At 46.0% G+C, this 22,190-nt stretch overlaps 1 protein-coding gene across 1 annotated transcript in view; it reads left to right on the top strand.

Annotated features, from left to right (window-relative positions):
• The first annotated feature begins 15,732 nt into the window (after window positions 1–15,732).
• LOC143835950 (uncharacterized) overlaps window positions 15,733–22,190 on the top strand; it is a 28,480-nt gene continuing 22,022 nt past the window's right edge. The window contains exon 1 of the mRNA XM_077334501.1: window positions 15,733–15,836. Coding sequence (XP_077190616.1) covers window positions 15,733–15,836 — 104 coding nt within the window. The remainder of the gene's footprint in view (window positions 15,837–22,190) is intronic.

Raw genomic sequence — 22,190 nt, 5'->3', positions numbered from 1 at the left:
TTTGTAAAAGGGCCTTGAACCTTGCGGAAGAACATTCCTCTTGCGTTAGCACCTGGGATAAGTTCAACTCCCATTGAAGACCTAATCAGGCACACTCCTGAAGGTCACATCTGAATAGCAGTTTATGAAAGCAGCTGTCACCAAGACAGATCGACCCATTCAAATGCTGAAGGATGTTCAGACAAGGACTCCTTTAAATTTGTCTTGAGGGACACCCCCCATGCCTCGTCCCACTCAAGAATCACCAGGGTCAGTGTCCTTGTGACATGACCCAGGAAAACAGCTCAGCCATTCTTTATACAGGAAAAAGTTGTGTTTTCATTTGGACTCAATGCAGCACAGTCACTTTGAATTTCAAACAAAACCAGTCAAAGATCCCCAGATTCATATCTGCTGAGCGAAGGACCCTGGAGGGAGCATAAGGAAGTAAGCAGTCTCGTAGATAAGTTGGACCCAAGCCGCTTTGAGACTCCTTCGGGTAGAGAAAAGTGGCATAGAAGAACCAACTCTTCTGCTTTTTCTTGTTCTACAAGCAATCCTACAACTATATTCCAAAATGACTACTAACTATATGACGGAAAGGCACCGGCAAAATTAATTGCAAGGAATACTCTTCCAGGCAAGGTCTTCGTCTGCCCCCGAATGGCCAACTGCGGAACTGCTAATGCATTTTAGGTAACCATCCTTGAACAAAGAATAAGAAGAAAAAGAATTGGTTGTTATTTGCCGCTTTTCTCAACCCAAAGGAGTATCAAAGTGGCTTAAAGTTGCCTTCCCTTTCCTCTCCCCACAACAGACACCCTGTGAGGGAGGTGAGGCTGAGAGAGCCCTGAGATTACTGAAGAAGAAGAAGAGTTGGTTCTTATATGCCGCTTTTCTCTACCCAAAGGAGTCTCAAAGTGGCTTCCAGTCGCCTTCCCTTTCCTCTCCCCACAACAGACACCCTGTGAGGGAGGTGAGGCTGAGAGAGCCCTGAGATTACTGAAGAAGAAGAAGAGTTGGTTCTTATATGCCGCTTTTCTCTACCTGAAGGACTCTCAAAGCGGCTTACAGTCGCCTTCCCTTTCCTCTCCCCACAACAGACACCCTGTGAGGTGGGTGAGGCTGAGAGAGCCCTGAGATTACTGAAGAAGAAGAAGAGTTGGTTCTTATATGCCGCTTTTCTCTACCTGAAGGACTCTCAAAGCGGCTTACAGTCGCCTTCCCTTTCTTCTCCCCACGACAGACACCCTGTGAGGGAGGGGAGGCTGAGAGAGCCCTGAGATTACCGAAGAAGAAGAAGAGTTGGTTCTTATATGCCGCTTTTCTCTACCTGAAGGACTCTCAAAGCGGCTGTCATTCGCCTTCCCTTCCCTTTCCCCACTAAAGACACCCTGTGGGGTAGGTGGGGCTGAGAGAGCCCAGATACTGCTGTTCAGTCAGAATGGCTTTATCAGTGCTGTGATGAACCCAAAGTCAGCCAGCTGGCTGCATGTGGGGGAGCGGGGAATCAAACACGGCTGGTGAGATTAGAAGTCCACACTCCTACACCAAACTGGCTCTACACTAAACTGCTCATGGCAGTAGTATTTTGGGGGGAGTTAATCCTGCTGCAGTAATAATGTGAGGATATTTTGAAACTGTTTCTGTTGGCTGCAGAGGAGAGGACACGCAGTAATGGGTTTAAACTTCAAGTCCAACGATATAGGCTAGATATCAGGAAAAAAAATTTTTCACAGTCAGAGTAGTTCAGCAGTGGAATAGGCTGCCTAAGGAGGTGGTGAGCTCCCCCTCACTGGCAGTCTTCAAGCAAAGGTTGGATACACACTCTTCTTGGATGCTTTAGGATGCTTAGGGCTGATCCTGGGTTGAGCAGGGGGTTGGACTAGATGGCCTGTATGGCCCCTTCCAACTCTAGGATTCTATGATTCTATGATTCTATGTTTTATCAAAAGTATTTTTGATAATAAGTATTTACTCTATCCATATAATCAGCTGTGGATTCCAAATGCAGAGAAGAGACCCAGAGCTTTTAAATGGCTCCTGGCCATTTAAAATCTCCATTTTCTAACCCCCCCCCCCCGAAAGAAAGGAGGGAAGTGAAATGGAGGTTTTAAATACCTCCCAGCCATTTAAATGGCTCAAACCCTGAATCCAACCATCCAAAACATCCAGGAAGTGTTCGAAGGAAGTGCTTCCCCCAAACCTGGGTTGAATCTGCACAGAGCTTTTATTCCAGTCCCTGGTCGATTAAATATCTGCTGTCTACACTGAATGCAATTTCCGTTTTGATTTTGAGTGATTTAAATTTTCCATTTGCAACAAGCATGATTGAACTGGAGTGACCCTACCTTTCCCAAGTGATATCCTGGAGTGGATATAACCCTTGATATTTGAAAAATTGGCATGAGTAAAGGTGCATCTCTCTGCTTTTCCCTGAACTCACTTGCTGCTCTAGACTCCCATGCCAAAGAAAAGCCATGAATGGCCAGGGCATCAGTTCAAAGGCTTCCTTGTTCCCAGGTTGCAAGTCTTCCCTTGAAGGGGAAGCCCTATCTTTTCTCAGCAGAGATTTTCCTCTTGGATTTATTTCCCCTCCTCTGCTGTCACCAATTCTTCATCTCCTTCATGAAAAGAAAGAGGCTCCTGCTGTGCTTGTCTCCCTCCACCCCCTTCTGAGCTTCCCTAATCATGTGCAGAACACTTTGTGTTTCTATGGGGGGGGGATAGAGGAAGATCCTACTTCTAATCAATCTGAATTCAGCAGGATCCATGACAGAATAAACAAAGTAATTGCGGATTCAGTCCTGGATTCAGGGTGGGGAACGTGAAGCAGCCAAATCTGTGACCTCCCCAACTCCTCTTATTTCCCATTGGATGGAGGGAGCTGAATGAACTCACACCAAACCCATGCTTAGTAGAAAAAAAGTTTATAGAAATTATTTTTGAGCCACAAATATAGTTTAAGAGCGGTAAAGTAAAACATTGACGCAAATAATAAAAAAAGAAAAACTCCTTATCTAAGTTTGGGGTAGTCAACCTGTGGTCCTCCAGCTGTTCATGGACTACAATTCCCATGAGCCCCTGCCAGCAAACAGTTAGAGTGGTTTCTCAGTGCAGTAGGCTAACAGTTAGTGTGTGTGTGTGTGTGTTTCATTCTCTTGCCCCAAAGGGACAGACCAGAACCAATGGGATGAAATTAATTCAAAAGAAATTCTGTCTCAACATCCAGAAGAACATCCAGAAATTCCGTCTCAACATCTAGACAGTCAGAGCAGTTTCTCAGTGGAACAGGGTTCCTTGGGAGGTGGTGGGTTCTCCATTCTATGATTCTATGACTGAATGTCAAGCTTTCCCTCAAAGTCTCAAGAAGCAGACTTACTGTTTGAAGCAATCTCTTTATTGACGGAGATGGCAAATATGGTGGTTCCTTGCTAAAACTGAAGAACCAAGCTAGCAAGCAGACTTCCCCACTATTTGAAATTGGTCATGCTGGGTGAGATGTCAGGCACAAACAGAGTTCCCATGTAGGAAGCATGTGCAACAGCTTAGACGCTACTCAGACATTCCTACTCGATACATGATGGCTTATAAGGTTGTTGTATATTATACTGCCAGGAGTTATGTGTAAAAGAGTTCTTGGGCCTCAAACAGCCCATGACAAGACCATGAACACAGGTGAACAGGTAACCAGTGAACATGCAATTTGGCTGCTCCATTATAGCATATATAGCCATTAAGCTTAATGAGAAATTTTGACTTTCCATCTATTCCATGGTTTGGGATGGTAATTTGAGGTAGGGGCACCAAATTTGCAGCCTAGCTGTGGAAGCCATTTCTCAAAAGAACCCCTCCCCCCAAGTTTTGAAAGGATTAGACCAAGGGGTCAAACTCTACAGGCACCAAAGAGAGTGCCCCATCAGATCTCCATCATTTCCTATGTTAGGAAAAAGAAAAAAAAAGAACAGAAATGATATGGTGTTGTCTTTTCCCCTCTATGATCCCTTGCCCCAAGGAAGTACGTCTGACTTCAACCAGGGCTTGAGCCTTTTTTGTCCTGGCCCCCATCTGGTGGAATGAGCTTCCAGAGGAGATCAGGGCCCTTGCGGAACTGATAAAGTTTTGTAGGGTCTGCAAAGGGGACCTCTTCCACCAGGCATTTCATTGAAGTCAAGCAAGTCTAAGCAACATCCCCTGAACCTCCCTCCCTTGAACCCATGCCACAGTCATGACCAACCATGGGCCTCTTAGATTGTTTGCTATTTTAAAATGTTATTTCTCTGTTTACTGTTGTTATTATTGTTATCTTTTATTCACTCTAATAAGGTAAAGGTAAAGGTATCCCCTGTGCAAGAACCGGGTCAGGTCTGACCCTTGGGGTGACGCCCTCTAGCATTTTCTTGGCAGACTCAATACGGGGTGGTTTGCCAGTGCCTTCCCCAGTCATTACCGTTTACCCCCCAGCAAGCTGGGTACTCATTTTACCGACCTCGGAGGGATGGACGGCTGAGTCAACCTTGAGCCGGCTGCTGGGATTGAACTCCCAGCCTCATGGTCAGAGCTTCAGACAGCATGTCGGCTGCTTTACCACCTTGCGCCACAAGAGGCTCCTTTCACTCTAATAACTGATTTCAATTTATTGTTTTGTTTAGTTCTATGTGAGTCTTCTTGAGCCTTAGGGGAGGGTGGTATGGAAATGCAACAAACAAACAAACAAGTAAGTAAATGTTTCATTCTGTGTATAGGCCTCAGTCCAAGAACCATGGCTCACAACTGTGTACGTAGGTAGATGACCCAGAATTAGTGGAACATCCTGATGGACCTTATAAACTTCTGAAATAGAAGAAGACAGCACATTTCAAGTACACATTCTGTTACACATTGTTACGCATGGCAGGATCCCTGCCTTATGCCTTGGCACACTGTCTTCTATAACCAATGGCACCCCACAATAGTCTAGGCTTAAGCCAAAGCCATGACACTGCTAGGGTCAGCCGAGCCAGGCCAGACTCCATCTTAGAAATCTTGTTCTCTGCCTTAGGTTTGGAATGACAGCCTTTGCCTGACCCAGAGGTGCCTCTGGACTCAAGTTTGCATCAGCTCACCTCCCCCCCCCCCCATTGTATTTCTAAGTGAGTGGACTGGCTTCCTCCTGTTTGCCTAAGGGCTCCTAGGAAAATCCTTTGTCTTGCAACATTTTTCACACTTGGCCCCTCTGCCAGGGTATATTTCCTCCCCACACCCTGCCAGCTAGACCTGATGGCTCTCTTCCTCAGAGCCATTAATACCTTTATCCAAATCCATTTACGGCCATCACCCCCCCCACTTGGCCAGGTATTGTCCTAATCTCTGGGGACCCTGGAAACTTCCAGCACATGCTTACCTGAGCCATGTCACATAGCCCCCTTCCCAAAATCCTATAAAAACTGTGGCTTCACACAGCCACTCTGAGTATCTTCCAACCCGGGACCTCCCACGCTGGTTCGTGCTTCTTCCTCTGACCCACCACTCCTCAGACAGGTAACTATCAAGCCTTCCACTCTTCCTCCCCCTTCTCTATATGACTGCTTGTATGTGTGTGTTAGCTATTTATGTGTCTTTTTGTTATTTTCCTTTCAATAAAAGCTTATATTACTATTTTACCATTTAAATCTGTGTTTGCCTTGAGTTCCTACGGGTTCAATCGACCCTCGTATACAAAGGTAATGATCCGATAACGCTAAGTTACCCCCCTCTCGCAGCATTTGAGCTAATATTCCCCACAAGCTCAAAGATACGTGTTTTTAGGACACGTGTCCAAGCAATTTGGGTAACAACATGGTATGAAAATGGTAGGCATTTGCCTACCAGGAATGTAAAGTGTCCCTTTTAATTAGAACAGCAACAAGACATGAAGTACTAGGAAAGTACACTTCATAAATATACAAAATACAGTGTACAAAAGGTGGAGACTCTTATTCCAAACTTATATCAGGAATTCACAAATTATATATGTTTTATTAACAGCCATCAATAATAAGAAAAGTCCTTAGTCCACACCCTGGTCTTTTAAAGGGAACAGATAGATGTATTGAGTTAAGCTAATGTGAGGAGCAAGGAATAGGCGTATACCTCCTCCGAATATAAATTCCCAATATACAGCTTTGTTGAGAAGGAACTATTGAAGAGGGGTGCCCAAGTGAACTTTGCCCTCTACACATACAGAACTGAATATGCAGACTGAGGTTGCAGTGGAGTGGTGCAGGTGTGCCCCTCCTGGGCTATGGGCTTTGGCCCGACAAATTGTTTGTATTTCGGGGCACAGACCGACAGACCGACCAGCACCAGTCCTGCATGTCTGGAAAGCGCAGGAAGGTCTAAATGAAGAATATATTCAGGCTGAAACAGTAAATAGTGAACAAGTAAATGGCTGGAGAAACATGGAAATGGTAGTGACTTTTTTCAAGCTTGGCCTGGTAAATTAAAACAAAAAACAAAAAAACAGTATATGCCACGAAGGTCCTATGAACTCAAAAGCATGTGGCCCAGAATTTCAAGTGGAGTTAGCTTTACAGGAAAGTAGACAGTGTGACATTGGGGGAAACTAGGTAATTCACCTTTATTAGGTAATGACTTGGCCTTGTGGAACACAACGGGGACTGCAGTTGCCAGCAGTAGGCCTCAGGTTTCAGAAGGGCAGACATCACCAGCCATGCAACCAAGGGGAGACTTGGACCATGCGTATTCCTTTTGAAGGGATGCATGTGAGGGGAGAGAGCTTTCCTTTCAGCCTAACTTCCTGGAGATGAGCTGTACTTCGAGGGAATTTTCAGACCCCACCTGGAGGCTGGAATCGCTAAATCTCAGTGGGATACAATGTTACATAGCCAACCCTCGAAAGCAGCCATTTTTGCCATTTTTTATATTCTGGAGATGAGCAGCAATACCAGGAGATCTCCAGGCCCCACCTGGAGGTTGGCTGTCCCTGGTCTGAACATATTCCTTGAAGTCTGGAAGTGGGGCATAAAAAGTGTGTAATGCCCCCATAGCCACCTAGCAGCCCCCGACCTATTTCAGGTCAGGATAAAATTTCGGAGAGGAGGTAAAGTTGCGAGATTGGTGTAAGTTCATGTTCTGGAAATCGAAGACGCGGCCTCCCTGCTCCTTTCCCGCCCCAGGTCCCTTGTTCAGGAGCCTTCTGCCAGCCCCAGGCCTCCTTCACAGTGTCCAGGATGCTGAGAGGGTGCCCCTGGTCCCGGCAAAAGGCCGCCCCGCCTGCCGCCCCTGCAACAAGCCTTCTGCCGGGCCCAGGCGCTCCCTCCCAGCATCCTGGATGATGCTAGGGAGCTACTGGGGCCGCCAGAAGGCCGGGCTGCCCCCCCCGGCCAAGAGTCTTCTCCCGGTCCTCCCCCCAATTCGCCCCCCTCGCGACTCCCCCCCCACGGGCCCTTCAAATACCCCCTCTTTTTCCCCCACTCCCCTCCAAGTCCTCCTACCTCCCTGGCTGCCTTCCTTCCTTCTCCCTTGATTCCTCTATTTCTCGATTTCTTCCCCCCCAACTCCCCTTCCCAATTCACCCCCCCTCACCACTCCCCCCTTCACACACAGCCCTGTCCCCTCCAAGTCCACCATCCTTCCTGCCTGCCTTCTTTCTTTCCTTTCCTTCTTTCCTTCCTGACTTCCTCTACTTCTCCATCTACTTCCTGCCTATCTCTTTCTCCCTGTCACTTGCTCTCTTTGCCCCTTCCTTTCTAACACACTTCCTGCCTTCCTTCCTGTCTTCCTTCTATTCATCCCTTCACCCATCCCTTTCCCTCCTTTCTCACTCCCATCCTACCTTCCCTCTTCAGCCTTCCTTTCCTCCCTTATTCCTCCCTATGCTTTAGCGCAGGAGTAGTCAACCTGTGTTCCTCCAGATGTCCATGGACTACAATTCCCATGAGGCCTTGCAAGCATTTGCTGGCAGGGGCTCATGGGAATTGTAGTCCATGGACATCTGGAGGACCACAGGTTGACTACCCCTGCTCTAGCGCCCGCAGTATTTCAGCTACTGCGGGCTTAATTTCTAGTTTATCATAATTCACATAAGACAATTTTAAAAAATTGATATATTAATAGCCTGGCAAAGAGCCTTTTGTGGTAAGGCAGCCATATGAAAGCTTTGCCCATGAGGCTGGGAGTTCAATCCCAGCAGCCGGCTCAAGGTTGACTCAGCCTTCCATCCTTCCGAGGTCGGTAAAATGAGTACCCAGCTTGCTGGGGGGTAAACGGTCATGACTGGGGAAGGCACTGGCAAACCACCCCATATTGAGTCTGCCATGAAAACGCTGGAGGGCGTCACCCCAAGGGTCAGACATGACCCAGTGCTTGCACAGGGGGTACCTTTACCTTTACCTTTTAATAGCCTGGCATGGAATTCTCCATGATTAAAAATAACTGAAAGAAAATGTGACAATGTAAACAAAGTCAAAATTCACTGGAAGTCTTGGAATGTTCTTTGCCAGGATTCGGCTCAACCTGGGCAGAGTCTGCACTTACTTTGTTTATTCCCTTGTCAATCCTGTTGAATTCATATCGCTTTGAACTCGGGTCTTCCTCTCCCCCCCCCCCCCATTGAAACAGGAAAGTCTTCTGCATGTGGTTAGGATAGTTCAGAAGGGGAGGCAGCCAAGCCTCTTTCTTTTCTTGAAGGGTGGGGAGAGAGAAGCCAAGCATGGAGCCTCTTTCTGTTCTTGGAGGGGGGGGGGGGGGGAGATGATCGAAAAAGATAGAGAAGGGAGGAAAAATCCAGGACCGACAGAAGTTGAGAGAAATTAGGGGCTTCTCCTTTAAGGCAAGTTTGTCACATGACCACCTGTGGCCAATCACAGATCTTCTACAATGGAGGAGAGCCCAGATTCAAAACAGCCTTTAAATATTGAGCATTAAAAGCACTCTAAGATATCGCACAATAAAGGTAGGGTCACTCCGGATCAATCCTTCTTGCTGCAGAAGGAAATTTTAAATCGTCCCAAATCCAAACGGAAATCGCATTCTGTGTAGAGGGCAGGGACTGAATCGATCTGGGGTTGGAATAAAAGCTCCATGCAGTTTACACCCTGGACTAAATATCCCTCATTCAAATGCATTGCCTATGACGGGATAAAATTACACCATGAAACGAACAGCACTTAGGAGGACATGTTGACAACAGTTCGAATCCTCTAAAATTAAAAAGGACACGAGGATAAAAGTACACGTTCTATGACATGGGGAAGGAAATGGGTATTATTACATTCATATTGTCATGGAGGAGCCTCACGGGAAGGGCGATTTATAAAAATTACTATCATTGTCATTATTCTTACTACTACTTCTACTACTAAAAGGCACTGTGCCTTCCAGCATGTGAAGGAAATGTGATGTTGTGGACACGAAAGGTGTCCCCACCCCTCCTAGCCCTGTATAAAAGCACCCTCAGCTTGACCCTTGGCACCCAGCTTCATTCATTGTCTCCTGACCGAGGAACTCAGAGAGTTTGGTGAGTACTGAGTACAAGACTGAGAAGCTTAGATGAGAAATGGGGTAGTAGGAGAGCTCTCTTCTGATATGCAAAGGACTGTCGCATCTTAATGCAACCTCTTGCCCAGCTGGTCCAGAGTTTTGGGCTGGGTTGTCGCCAATATGCTTATGACACCCAGCTTTATCTCCTGATGGATGGCCACCAAACTATCCCCCCCAAGATACATCTGCCAGTTGTTTGGAAGCTGTAGCTGGGTGATGAGAGTAGAGTCACCTGAAACTCAACCCCTCCAATATGAAGGTCCTGTGGCTGGGAAGGTAGGGGGCAGATTTCAGGAAGCTGTTAGCTGGGTTGTTGGAGTCACCTGAAACTTAACGCCTCCAATACGAAGGTCCTGTGGCTGGGAAGGAAGCCGGGCAGATCAGGAAGTGCGTTAACCCAACCTGACCAGGGTACAACTTAACGTTGCACCTTGTGCTAGAAATCTGGGTGTGATCTTGGATGCCTCACTTACCAAGGAGATACGGATCACAGGAGTAGTACGTTTGGTGTTGGTCCCTCTTTGCCAGGTGAGGCTAATAGCAACCTATCTGTCCTGAGAGCGCCTGGCCACTGTGATCCCTGTGATGGTCACCCCTAGGATAGACTTCTGTAATTCACTCTATGTAGGCCTACCCTAGTCCTTGACCTGGAAATTGCACCTGGTGCAAAATGTAGCTGCAAGGAACCTCTTGGAGGGTCCATATTTAGCCAGTGCAGAGGCAGCTGCATTGGTTACCAGTTGCAGCCCACATCAAGTTCAAGGAGCCGTTTGCAGTCTGGGCCCCATATATTTGAGGGACAGCTTATAGCCATATGCTCCCCACAGACCCTTGCATTCTGTGGGTACTAACCTGTTGGTCCTCAAGAAGTTCACCTGGCCTTGATCAGGGCCAGGTCCTTTTCGATCCTGGCCCCTACCTGATGGAATGTGTTCCCAGAAGAGCTTAGAGCCCTGCAGGAGCTTTCACAATTCCGCAGGGCCTGTAAAACAGTGCTCTTTCACCAGGTCTTTCTTTGAGGCCAGAGTGTGGGAGTTTGCAGGTGCCACTCCACAACCATGATCTATCTGCATCCCTGGGAACTGGGGCTGATGGAGGTGGGGACATGTTAGGTTAGAAGGTTGAGAACCAGAGCCCTATAGGGTCATATCGATTGCAAGGGGGGGGGTCAGTTAAAGAGAGATTTCGAGCATTATTATTATCATGTTGAATGCTTTAATCTGTGAGTTGGGGTTGAACAATATTCAAGCAAAGAGACAGAACAATATTAGAGAACACAAAGTCTTATTGGTGAGCCAGAATAAAGATGGTATCACGGAGACGGCCGAGAGTTCTTTGAAAGGAAATAGACAGATGTCTTGAGTTAAGCGAATGGGAGGAACAAAGAAGACCCCTTTTCTATCAATGGTTAGCTTCCACTGCAGGGAGAGTCCAGCCGATTGCTTCCAAGAAACAGACTTTGTTGAACAAAAGCAGAGTCTATTGAAGATACAAACAATGAAGAAGAAGAGTTGGTTGTTATATGCTGCTTTTTTCTACTCAAAGGAGTCTCAAAGTTGCTTACAATCACCTTCCCTTTCCTCTCCCCACCAGACACCCTGTGAGGGAGGTGAGGCAGAGAGAGCCCTGATATTACTGAAGAAGAAGAAGAGTTGGTTTTTATATGCCACTTTTTTCTCCTCAAAGGAGTCTCAAAGTTGCTTACAGCAATCTTCCCTTTCCTCCTCCCAAAACAGACAACTTGTGAGGGAGGAGAGGCTGAGAGGGCCCTGAGATTACTGAAGAAGAAGAAGAGTTGGTTCTTATATGCCGCTTTTCTCTACCTGAAGGACTCTCAAAGCGGCTTACAAAGTCACCCAGCTGGCTGCATGAGGAGAAGCGCAGAATTTAATCTGGTTTGCCAGATTAGAAGTCTGCACTCCTCCTATCCAATACACCAAACTGTCTCTGAGCGAAATGCCTACCCTTCAGAACCTTTTCTATAGGAAATTTGCTATAGTTCATGCCTAGGATCCTCAGTTATACAGCACAGAAAGCAGAGTAAAGCAGAAAATGGCGAAATGGGAATTCATGGTTATGACATTATGGAGTAGTAAGATATTAGGTTGTATAATGTAAATTGTGAGTTGTTATGGAACAATATTTGAACAAAGATATTTTATGTATGTATGTATGTATGTATGTATGTATGTATGTATGTATGTATGTATGTATGTAGGTATGTATGTTGCTATTTGTTTATTTGTTTATTTATTTGTTTGTTTATTTGTCTGTTTATTTGTTTATTTGTTTGTTTATTTATTTATTTGTTTGTATATTTATTTATTTATTTATTTATTTATTTATTTATTTATTTATTTATTTATTTATTTATTTATTTATTTATTTATTTATATACCGCCCTCCCCGGGGGCTCAGGGCAGTTTACATAATAACATAAAAACAATACATGTCTATAAAACATTTGAATAACCGTGCAATAATAACTGATAATTGTAAACATATAACAGTATAGTAGTATAACCAATAAACAATACAACAGTGCTACAATACAAACAGGACCAGAGTATGTAGGTGGTGTTCTGAGTGAGGGGCGGAGGGGAGCACGGGCCCTTTGGTCGCTGTTGGTTATATATATCTGGTCTCAACCGAATGCCTGGCGGAAGAGCTCCCTTTTGCAGGCCCTGCGGAACTGTTTAAGCTCCTTCAGGGCCCTGATCTCTTCCAGAAGCTCGTTTCACCAGTTGGGGGCCAGAACAGAGAATGCGCACCTAACAACAACAAAAACCAAGTCTGAATGTGAAGACCCCCCCAAGAGGAACTCCACAAACTGGGTTAATGGGCGACAATGTGCCTAATGAAATTTAGAGTTGGTTGTTGTTATGTGCGAAGTCGTGTCCGACCCATCGCGTCCCCATGGACAATGATCCTCCAGGCCTTCTTGTCCTCTACCATTCCCCGGAGTCCATTTAAGTTTCCACCTACTGCTTCAGTGACTCCATCCATCCACCTCATTCTCTGTCGTCCCTTTCTTCTTTAGCCCTCGATCGCTCCCAGCATTAGGCTCTTCTCCAGGGAGTCCTTCCTTCTCATGAGGTGGCCAAAGTATTTGAGTTTCATCTTCAGGATCTGGCCTTCTAAAGAGCAGTCAGGGCTGATCTCCTCTAGGACTGACCGGTTTGTTCGCCTTGCAGTCCAAGGGACTCGCAAGAGTCTTCTCCAGCACCAGAGTTCAAAAGCCTCAATTCTTTGACGCTCGGCCTTCCTTATGGTCCAACTTTCAAAGCCATACATTGCAACTGGGAAGACCATAGCCTTGACTAAACGCACTTTTGTTGGCAGGGTGATGTCTCTGCTTTTTAGGATGCTGTCTAGATTTGCCATAGCTTTCCTCCCCAGGAGCAAGCGTCTTTTAATTGCTTTGCTGCAGTCCCCATCTGCAGTGATCTTGGAGCCCAGGAAAATAAAATCTGTCACTATCTCCATTTCTTCCCCATCTTCCAGCCACAGCATGAATGAAGACAGGTTCTCTTACAGATTTAAAACTGTTAAAATATCAGGAAGATTTGCAATGTCCTTGTGGCTCTGAAGCCACACTGGAGCTCAGTGGCAGGAATCAATAAGCAGGCATACATGAGAAGTTCTCACAAGGGAGGGGAGTCACAAGGATAAGCTTTGGAGCCAATAAAATCAGATTCCAGTAGCACCTTTAAGACCAACAAAGATTTATTCAAGGCGTGAGCTTTCGAGTGCAAGCACCCTTCGTCATATGATCTTCTTACATGACAGGGAATATATAGCAAAAATCCCTGTCATGTAAGATCATAGTCTGACGAAGGGTGCTTGCACTCGAAAGCTCACGCCTTGAATAAATCTTTGTTGGTCTTAAAGGTGCTACTGGAATCTGATTTTATTGTGCTACTTCAGACCAACACAGCTACTCATTTGAATCTTTGGAGCCAATATTGCTTAAATTATTCATACATGATCAAGAATGAGGGGTGAGTAGTGAATTGAGCAAGTTTGCAGATGACACAAAATTATTCAGGAGGGTAAAATCCAAGGGCATCCTGCCCTTTCAGTTCCTGACAAATAGATGGGGAAGAAATGGAGATAGTGACAGATTTTATTTTCCTGGGATCCAAGATCACTGCAGATGGGGACTGCAGCAAAGAAATTAAAAGACGCTTGCTCCTGGGCAGGAAAGTTATGGCAAATCTAGACAGCATCCTAAAAAGCAGAGACATCACCCTGCCAACAAAAGTGCGTTTAGTCAAGGCTATGGTATTCCCAGTTGCAACGTATGGCTGCGAAAGTTGGACCATAAGGAAGGTCGAGCGTCAGATTTGCTTTTATAATTTAAAGTCCAGTCTAGACAGAAACAATAATCAAGACAATTTGTTGTGAACACTTCAAATAATAAATTGAAGGACAAGAGTTAGGCAACAACTCTTGCAGAAATTGTATATTTGACTTTAAGTGTCACCCACCAAAAGGGAAACCATCCTCTCACCGTGCATTAAAGAATCCACTCATTTTAATCTTTAATCTTTTAAGCACACATTCCGATGTATTATGCAGAGTTGCTAACTCTGTGGTGGGTTAACACATTTGGAAAATTGATATAGAGGAAATAGTCATTTTGAACCCAGAGATGTCCTTGAGAAAAGAAAGGGTGGACTTAAAAGGTCTCAGCACTTGTTAGGTAAAGGTAAAGGTATCCCCTGTGCAAGCACCAAAGCATGTCTGATGGGGTGACGCCCTCCAGCATTTTCATGGCAGACTCAGTATGGGGTGGTTTGCCAGTGCCTTCCCCAGTCATTACCATTTACCCCCCAGCAAGCTGGGGACTCATTTTACCGACCTCGGAAGGATGGAAGGCTGAGTCAACCTTGAGCTGGCTTCTGGGATCGAACTCACAGCTTCATGGACAGACAGCTTCAGACAGCATTTTGGCCGCTTACCACTCTGTGCCACAAGAGGCTCTTCCAACACTTGTTATGTTGACAAAATGTGCTCCATATTTGATGCCTAGTTACCATGGATTCACTAGATGGTTTGATGTTTTTGAAAGTGTAAATCATCAAGAAAGAGCTATGAGAGAATTATCAGATTTGCTTGTTCTGTAGCCAATAAATAAACTGTAGCCAGTTTGGTGTAGTGGTTAGGAGTGCGGACTTCTAATTTGGCATGCCAGGTTCGATTCTGCACTCCCCCACATGCAACCAGCTGGGTGACCTTGGGCTCGCCACGGCACTGATAAAACTGTTCTGACCGAGCAGTGATATCAGGGCTCTCTCTGCCTCACCCACCCCACAGGGTGTCTGTTGTGGGGAGAGGAAAGGGAAGGCGACTGTAAGCCCCTTTGAGTCTCCTTCGGGTAGGGAAAAGCGGCATATAAGAACCAACTCTTCTTCTTCTTCTTCTTCTTCTTCCTCTTCTTCTTCTTCTTCTTCTTCTTCTTCTTCTTCTTCTTCTTCTTCTTCTTCTTCTTCTTCTTCTTCTTCTTCTTCTTCTTCTTCTTATCTTATGCTACTGATCAAATATCCAAAGGGGGCAATCCGACCTAACAATCTTCATCTGCTATCTCCAACATAGAGCATGCCACCAGCTCAGTCACGTTCACGTGGGAACAGACTGTAGAAAAGGATATTGCAGTTTTTGTAAAAGGGCCTTGATCCTTGTGGAAGAACATTCCTCTTGCGTTAGCACCTGGGATAAGTTCAACTCCCATTGAAGACCTAATCAGGCACACTCCTGAAGGTCACATCTGAATAGCAGTTTATGAAAGCAGCTGTCACCAAGACAGATCGACCCATTCAAATGCTGAAGGATGTTCAGACAAGGACTCCTTTAAATTTGTCTTGAGGGACACCCCCCATGCCTCGTCCCACTCAAGAATCACCAGGGTCAGTGTCCTTGTGACATGACCCAGGAAAACAGCTCAGCCATTCTTTATACAGGAAAAAGTTGTGTTTTCATTTGGACTCAATGCAGCACAGTCACTTTGAATTTCAAACAAAACCAGTCAAAGATCCCCAGATTCATATCTGCTGAGCGAAGGACCCTGGAGGGAGCATAAGGAAGTAAGCAGTCTCGTAGATAAGTTGGACCCAAGCCGCTTTGAGACTCCTTCGGGTAGAGAAAAGTGGCATAGAAGAACCAACTCTTCTGCTTTTTCTTGTTCTACAAGCAATCCTACAACTATATTCCAAAATGACTACTAACTATATGACGGAAAGGCACCGGCAAAATAAATTGCAAGGAATACTCTTCCAGGCAAGGTCTTCGTCTGCCCCCGAATGGCCAACTGCGGAACTGCTAATGCATTTTAGGTAACCATCCTTGAACAAAGAAGAAGAAGAAAAAGAGTTGGTTGTTATTTGCCGCTTTTCTCAACCCAAAGGAGTATCAAAGCGGCTTAAAGTTGCCTTCCCTTTCCTCTCCCCACAACAGACACCCTGTGAGGGAGGTGAGGCTGAGAGAGCCCTGAGATTACTGAAGAAGAAGAAGAGTTGGTTCTTATATGCCGCTTTTCTCTACCCAAAGGAGTCTCAAAGTGGCTTCCAGTCGCCTTCCCTTTCCTCTCCCCACAACAGACACCCTGTGAGGGAGGTGAGGCTGAGAGAGCCCTGAGATTACTGAAGAAGAAGAAGAGTTGGTTCTTATATGCCGCTTTTCTCTACCTGAAGGACTCTCAAAGCGGCTTACAGTCGCCTTCCCTTTCCTCTCCCCACAACAGACACCCTGTGAGGTGGGTGAGGATGAGAGAGCCCTGAGATTACTGAAGAAGAAGAAGAGTTGGTTCTTATATGCCGCTTTTCTCTACCTGAAGGACTCTCAAAGCGGCTGTCATTCGCCTTCCCTTCCCTTTCCCCACTAAAGACACCCTGTGAGGGAGGGGAGGCTGAGAGAGCCCTGAGATTACCGAAGAAGAAGAAGAGTTGGTTCTTATATGCCGCTTTTCTCTACCTGAAGGACTCTCAAAGCGGCTGTCATTCGCCTTCCCTTCCCTTTCCCCACTAAAGACACCCTGTGGGGTAGGTGGGGCTGAGAGAGCCCAGATACTGCTGTTCAGTCAGAATGGCTTTATCAGTGCTGTGATGAACCCAAAGTCAGCCAGCTGGCTGCATGTGGGGGAGCGGGGAATCAAACACGGCTCGTGAGATTAGAAGTCCACACTCCTACACCAAACTGGCTCTACACTAAACTGCTCATGGCAGTAGTATTTTGGGGCTAGTTAATCCTGCTGCAGTAATAATGTGAGGATATTTTGAAACTGTTTCTGTTGGCTGCAGAGGAGAGGACACGCAGTAATGGGTTTAAACTTCAAGTCCAACGATATAGGCTAGATATCAGGAAAAAAATTTTTCACAGTCAGAGTAGTTCAGCAGTGGAATAGGCTGCCTAAGGAGGTGGTGAGCTCCCCCTCACTGGCAGTCTTCAAGCAAAGGTTGGATACACACTTTTCTTGGATGCTTTAGGATGCTTAGGGCTGATCCTGGGTTGAGCAGGGGGTTGGACTAGATGGCCTGTATGGCCCCTTCCAACTCTAGGATTCTATGATTCTATGATTCTATGTTTTATCAAAAGTATTTTTGACAATAAGTATTTACTCTATCCATATAATCAGCTGTGGATTCCAAATGCAGAGAAGAGACCCAGAGCTTTTAAATGGCTCCTGGCCATTTAAAATCTCCATTTTCTAACCCCCCCCCCCAAAAAAAGGAGGGAAGTGAAATGGAGGTTTTAAATTCCTCCCAGCCATTTAAATGGCTCAAACCCTGAATCCAACCATCCAAAACATCCAGGAAGTGTTCGAAGGAAGTGCTTCCCCCAAACCTGGGCTGAATCTGCACAGAGCTTTTATTCCAGTCCCCGGTCGATTAAATATCTGCTGTCTACACTGAATGCAATTTCCGTTTTGATTTTGAGTGATTTAAATTTTCCATTTGCAACAAGCCTGATTGAACTGGAGTGACCCTACCTTTCCCAAGTGATATCCTGGAGTGGATATAACCCTTGATATTTGAAAAATTGGCATGAGTAAAGGTGCATCTCTCTGCTTTTCCCTGAACTCACTTGCTGCTCTAGACTCCCATGCCAAAGAAAAGCCATGAATGGCCAGGGCATCAGTTCAAAGGCTTCCTTGTTCCCAGGTTGCAAGTCTTCCCTTGAAGGGGAAGCCCTATCTTTTCTCAGCAGAGATTTTCCTCTTGGATTTATTTCCCCTCCTCTGCTGTCACCAATTCTTCATCTCCTTCAAGAAAAGAAAGAGGCTCCTGCTGTGCTTGTCTCCCTCCATCCCCTTCTGAGCTTCCCTAATCATGTGCAGAACACTTTGTGTTTCTATGGGGGGGGGATAGAGGAAGATCCGAGTTCTAATCAATCTGAATTCAGCAGGATCCATGACAGAATAAATAAAGTAATTGCGGATTCAGCCCTGGATTCAGGGTGGGGCATGTGAAGCAGCCAAATCTGTGACCTCCCCAACTCCTCTTATTTCCCATTTGATGGAGGGAGCTGAATGAACTCACACCAAACCCATGCTTAGTAGAAAAAAAGTTTATAGAAATTATTTTTGAGCCACAAATAAGAGCGGTAAAGAGCGGTAAAGTAAAACATTGACGCAAATAATAAAAAAGAAAAACTCCTTATCTAAGTTTGGGGTAGTCAACCTGTGGTCCTCCAGTTGTTCATGGACTACAATTCCCATGAGCCCCTGCCAGCAAACAGTTAGAGTGGTTTCTCAGTGCAGTAGGCTGACAGTTAGTGTGTGTGTGTGTGTGTTTCATTCTCTTGCCCCAAAGGGACAGACCAGAACCAATGGGATGAAATTAATTCAAAAGAAATTCCGTCTCAACATCCAGAAGAACATCCAGAAATTCCGTCTCAACATCTAGACAGTCAGAGCAGTTTCTCAGTGGAACAGGGTTCCTTGGGAGGTGGTGGGTTCTCCATTCTATGATTCTATGACTGAATGTCAAGCTTTCCCTCAAAGTCTCAAGAAGCAGACTTACTGTTTGAAGCAATCTCTTTATTGACGGAGATGGCAAATATGGTGGTTCCTTGCTAAAACTGAAGAACCAAGCTAGCAAGCAGACTTCCCCACTATTTGAAATTGGTCATGCTGGGTGAGATGCCAGGCACAAACAGAGTTCCCATGTAGGAAGCATGTGCAACAGCTTACACGCTACTCAGACATTCCTACTCGATAGATGATGGCTTATAAAGTTGTTGTATATTATACTGCCAGGAGTTATGTGTAAAAGAGTTCTTGGGCCTCAAACAGCCCATGACAAGACCATGAACACAGGTGAACAGGTAACCAGTGAACATGCAATTTGGCTGCTCCATTATAGCATATATAGCCATTAAGCTTAATGAGAAATTTTGACTTTCCATCTATTCCATGGTTTGGGATGGTAATTTGAGGTAGGGGCACCAAATTTGCAGCCTAGCTGTGGAAGCCATTTCTCAAAAGAACCCCTCCCCCCCAAGTTTTGAAAGGATTAGACCAAGGGGTCAAACTCTACAGGCACCAAAGAGAGTGCCCCATCAGATCTCCATCATTTCCTATGTTAGGAAAAAGAAAAAAAAAGAACAGAAATGATATGGTGTTGTCTTTTCCCCTCTATGATCCCTTGCCCCAAGGAAGTACGTCTGACTTCAACCAGGGCTTGAGCCTTTTCTGTCCTGGCCCCCATCTGGTGGAATGAGCTTCCAGAGGAGATCAGGGCCCTTGCTGAACTGATAAAGTTTTGTAGGGTCTGCAAAGGGGACCTCTTCCACCAGGCATTTCATTGAAGTCAAGCAAGTCTAAGCAACATCCCCTGAACCTCCCTCACTTGAACCCATGCCACAGTCATGACCAACCATGGGCCTCTTAGATTGTTTGCTATTTTAAAATGTTATTTCTCTGTTTACTGTTGTTATTATTGTTATCTTTTATTCACTCTAATAAGGTAAAGGTAAAGGTATCCCCTGTGCAAGAACCGGGTCAGGTCTGACCCTTGGGGTGACGCCCTCTAGCATTTTCTTGGCAGACTCAATACGGGGTGGTTTGCCAGTGCCTTCCCCAGTCATTACCGTTTACCCCCCAGCAAGCTGGGTACTCATTTTACCGACCTCGGAGGGATGGACGGCTGAGTCAACCTTGAGCCGGCTGCTGGGATTGAACTTCCAGCCTCATGGTCAGAGCTTCAGACAGCATGTCGGCTGCTTTACCACCTTGCGCCACAAGAGGCTCCTTTCACTCTAATAACTGATTTCAATTTATTGTTTTGTTTAGTTCTATGTGAGTCTTCTTGAGCCTTAGGGGAGGGTGGTATGGAAATGCAACAAGCAAACAAACAAGTAAGTAAATGTTTCATTCTGTGTATAGGCCTCAGTCCAAGAACCATGGCTCACAACTGTGTACGTAGGTAGATGACCCAGAATTAGTGGAACATCCTGATGGACCTTATAAACTTCTGAAATAGAAGAAGACAGCACATTTCAAGTACACATTCTGTTACACATGGTATGAAAATGGTAGGCATTTGCCTACCAGGAGTGTAAAGTGTGCCTTTTAATTAGAACAGCAACAAGACATGAAGTACTAGGAAAGTACACTTCATAAATATACAAAATACAGTGTACAAAAGGTGGAGACTCTTATTCCAAACCTATATCAGGAATTCACAAATTATATATGTTTTATTAACAGCCATCAATAATAAGAAAAGTCCTTAGTCCACACCCTGGTCTTTTAAAGGGAACAGATAGATGTATTGAGTTAAGCTAATGTGAGGAGCAAGGAATAGGCGTATACCTCCTCCGAATATAAATTCCCAATATACAGCTTTGTTGAGAAGGAACTATTGAAGAGGGGTGCCCAAGTGAACTTTGCCCTCTACACATACAGAACTGAATATGCAGACTGAGGTTGCAGTGGAGTGGTGCAGGTGTGCCCCTCCTGGGCTATGGGCTTTGGCCCGACAAACTGTTTGTATTTCGGGGCACAGACCAACAGACTGACCAGCACCAGTCCTGCATGTCTGGAAAGCGCAGGAAGGTCTAAATAAAGAATATATTCAGGCTGAAACAGTAAATAGTGAACAAGTAAATGGCTGGAGAAACATGGAAATGGTAGTGACTTTTTTCAAGCTTGGCCTGGTAAATTAAAACAAAAAACAAAAAAACAGTATATGCCACGAAGGTCCTATGAACTCAAAAGCATGTGGCCCAGAATTTCAAGTGGAGTTAGCTTTACAGGAAAGTAGACAGTGTGACATTGGGGGAAACTAGGTAATTCACCTTTATTAGGTAATGACTTGGCCTTGTGGAACACAACGGGGACTGCAGTTGCCAGCAGTAGGCCTCAGGTTTCAGAAGGGCAGACATCACCAGCCATGCAACCAAGGGGAGACTTGGACCATGTGTATTCCTTTTGAAGGGATGCATGTGAGGGGAGAGAGCTTTCCTTTCAGCCTAACTTCCTGGAGATGAGCTGTACTTCGAGGGAATTTTCAGACCCCACCTGGAGGCTGGAATCGCTAAATCTCAGTGGGATACAATGTTACATAGCAGCCATTTTTGCCATTTTTTATATTCTGGAGATGAGCAGCAATACCAGGAGATCTCCAGGCCCCACCTGGAGGTTGGCTGTCCCTGGTCTGAACATATTCCTTGAAGTCTGGAAGTGGGGCATAAAAAGTGTGTAATGCCCCCATAGCCACCTAGCAGCCCCCGACCTATTTCAGGTCAGGATAAAATTTCGGAGAGGAGGTAAAGTTGCGAGATTGGTGTAAGTTCATGTTCTGGAAATCGAAGACGCGGCCTCCCTGCTCCTTTCCTGCCCCAGGTCCCTTGCTCAGGAGCCTTCTGCCAGCCCCAGGCCTCCTTCACAGTGTCCAGGATGCTGAGAGGGTGCCCCTGGTCCCGGCAAAAGGCGGCCCCGCCTGCCGCCCCTGCAACAAGCCTTCTGCCGGGCCCAGGCGCTCCCTCCCAGCATCCTGGATGATGCTAGGGAGCTACTGGGGCCGCCAGAAGGCCAGGCTGCCCCCCCCGGCCAAGAGTCTTCTCCCGGTCCTCCCCCCAATTCGCCCCCCCTCACGACTCCCCCCCCCACGGGCCCTTCAAATACCCCCTCCTTTTCCCCCACTCCCCTCCAAGTCCTCCTACCTCCCTGGCTGCCTTCCTTCCTTCTCCCTTGATTCCTCTATTTCTCGATTTCTTCCCCCCCAACTCCCCTTCCCAATTCACCCCCCTCACCACTACCCCTTCACACACAGCCCTGTCCCCTCCAAGTCCACCATCCTTCCTGCCTGCCTTCTTTCTTTCCTTTTCTTCTTTCCTTCCTGACTTCCTCTACTTCTCCATCTACTTCCTGCCTATCTCTTTCTCCCTGTCACTTGCTCTCTTTGCCCCTTCCTCTCTAACACACTTCCTGCCTTCCTTCCTGTCTTCCTTCTATTCATCCCTTCACCCATCCCTTTCCCTCCTTTCTCACTCCCATCCTACCTTCCCTCTTCAGCCTTCCTTTCCTCCCTTATTCCTCCCTATGCTTTAGCGCAGGAGTAGTCAACCTGTGTTCCTCCAGATGTCCATGGACTACAATTCCCATGAGGCCTTGCAAGCATTTGCTGGCAGGGGCTCATGGGAATTGTAGTCCATGGACATCTGGAGGACCACAGGTTGACTACCCC

The sequence above is a fragment of the Paroedura picta genome, chromosome 1 (assembly GCF_049243985.1).
Source record: "Paroedura picta isolate Pp20150507F chromosome 1, Ppicta_v3.0, whole genome shotgun sequence".
NCBI classification, from domain to species: domain Eukaryota; kingdom Metazoa; phylum Chordata; class Lepidosauria; order Squamata; family Gekkonidae; genus Paroedura; species Paroedura picta.
This window is presented reverse-complemented; position numbering and strand designations above follow the sequence as displayed.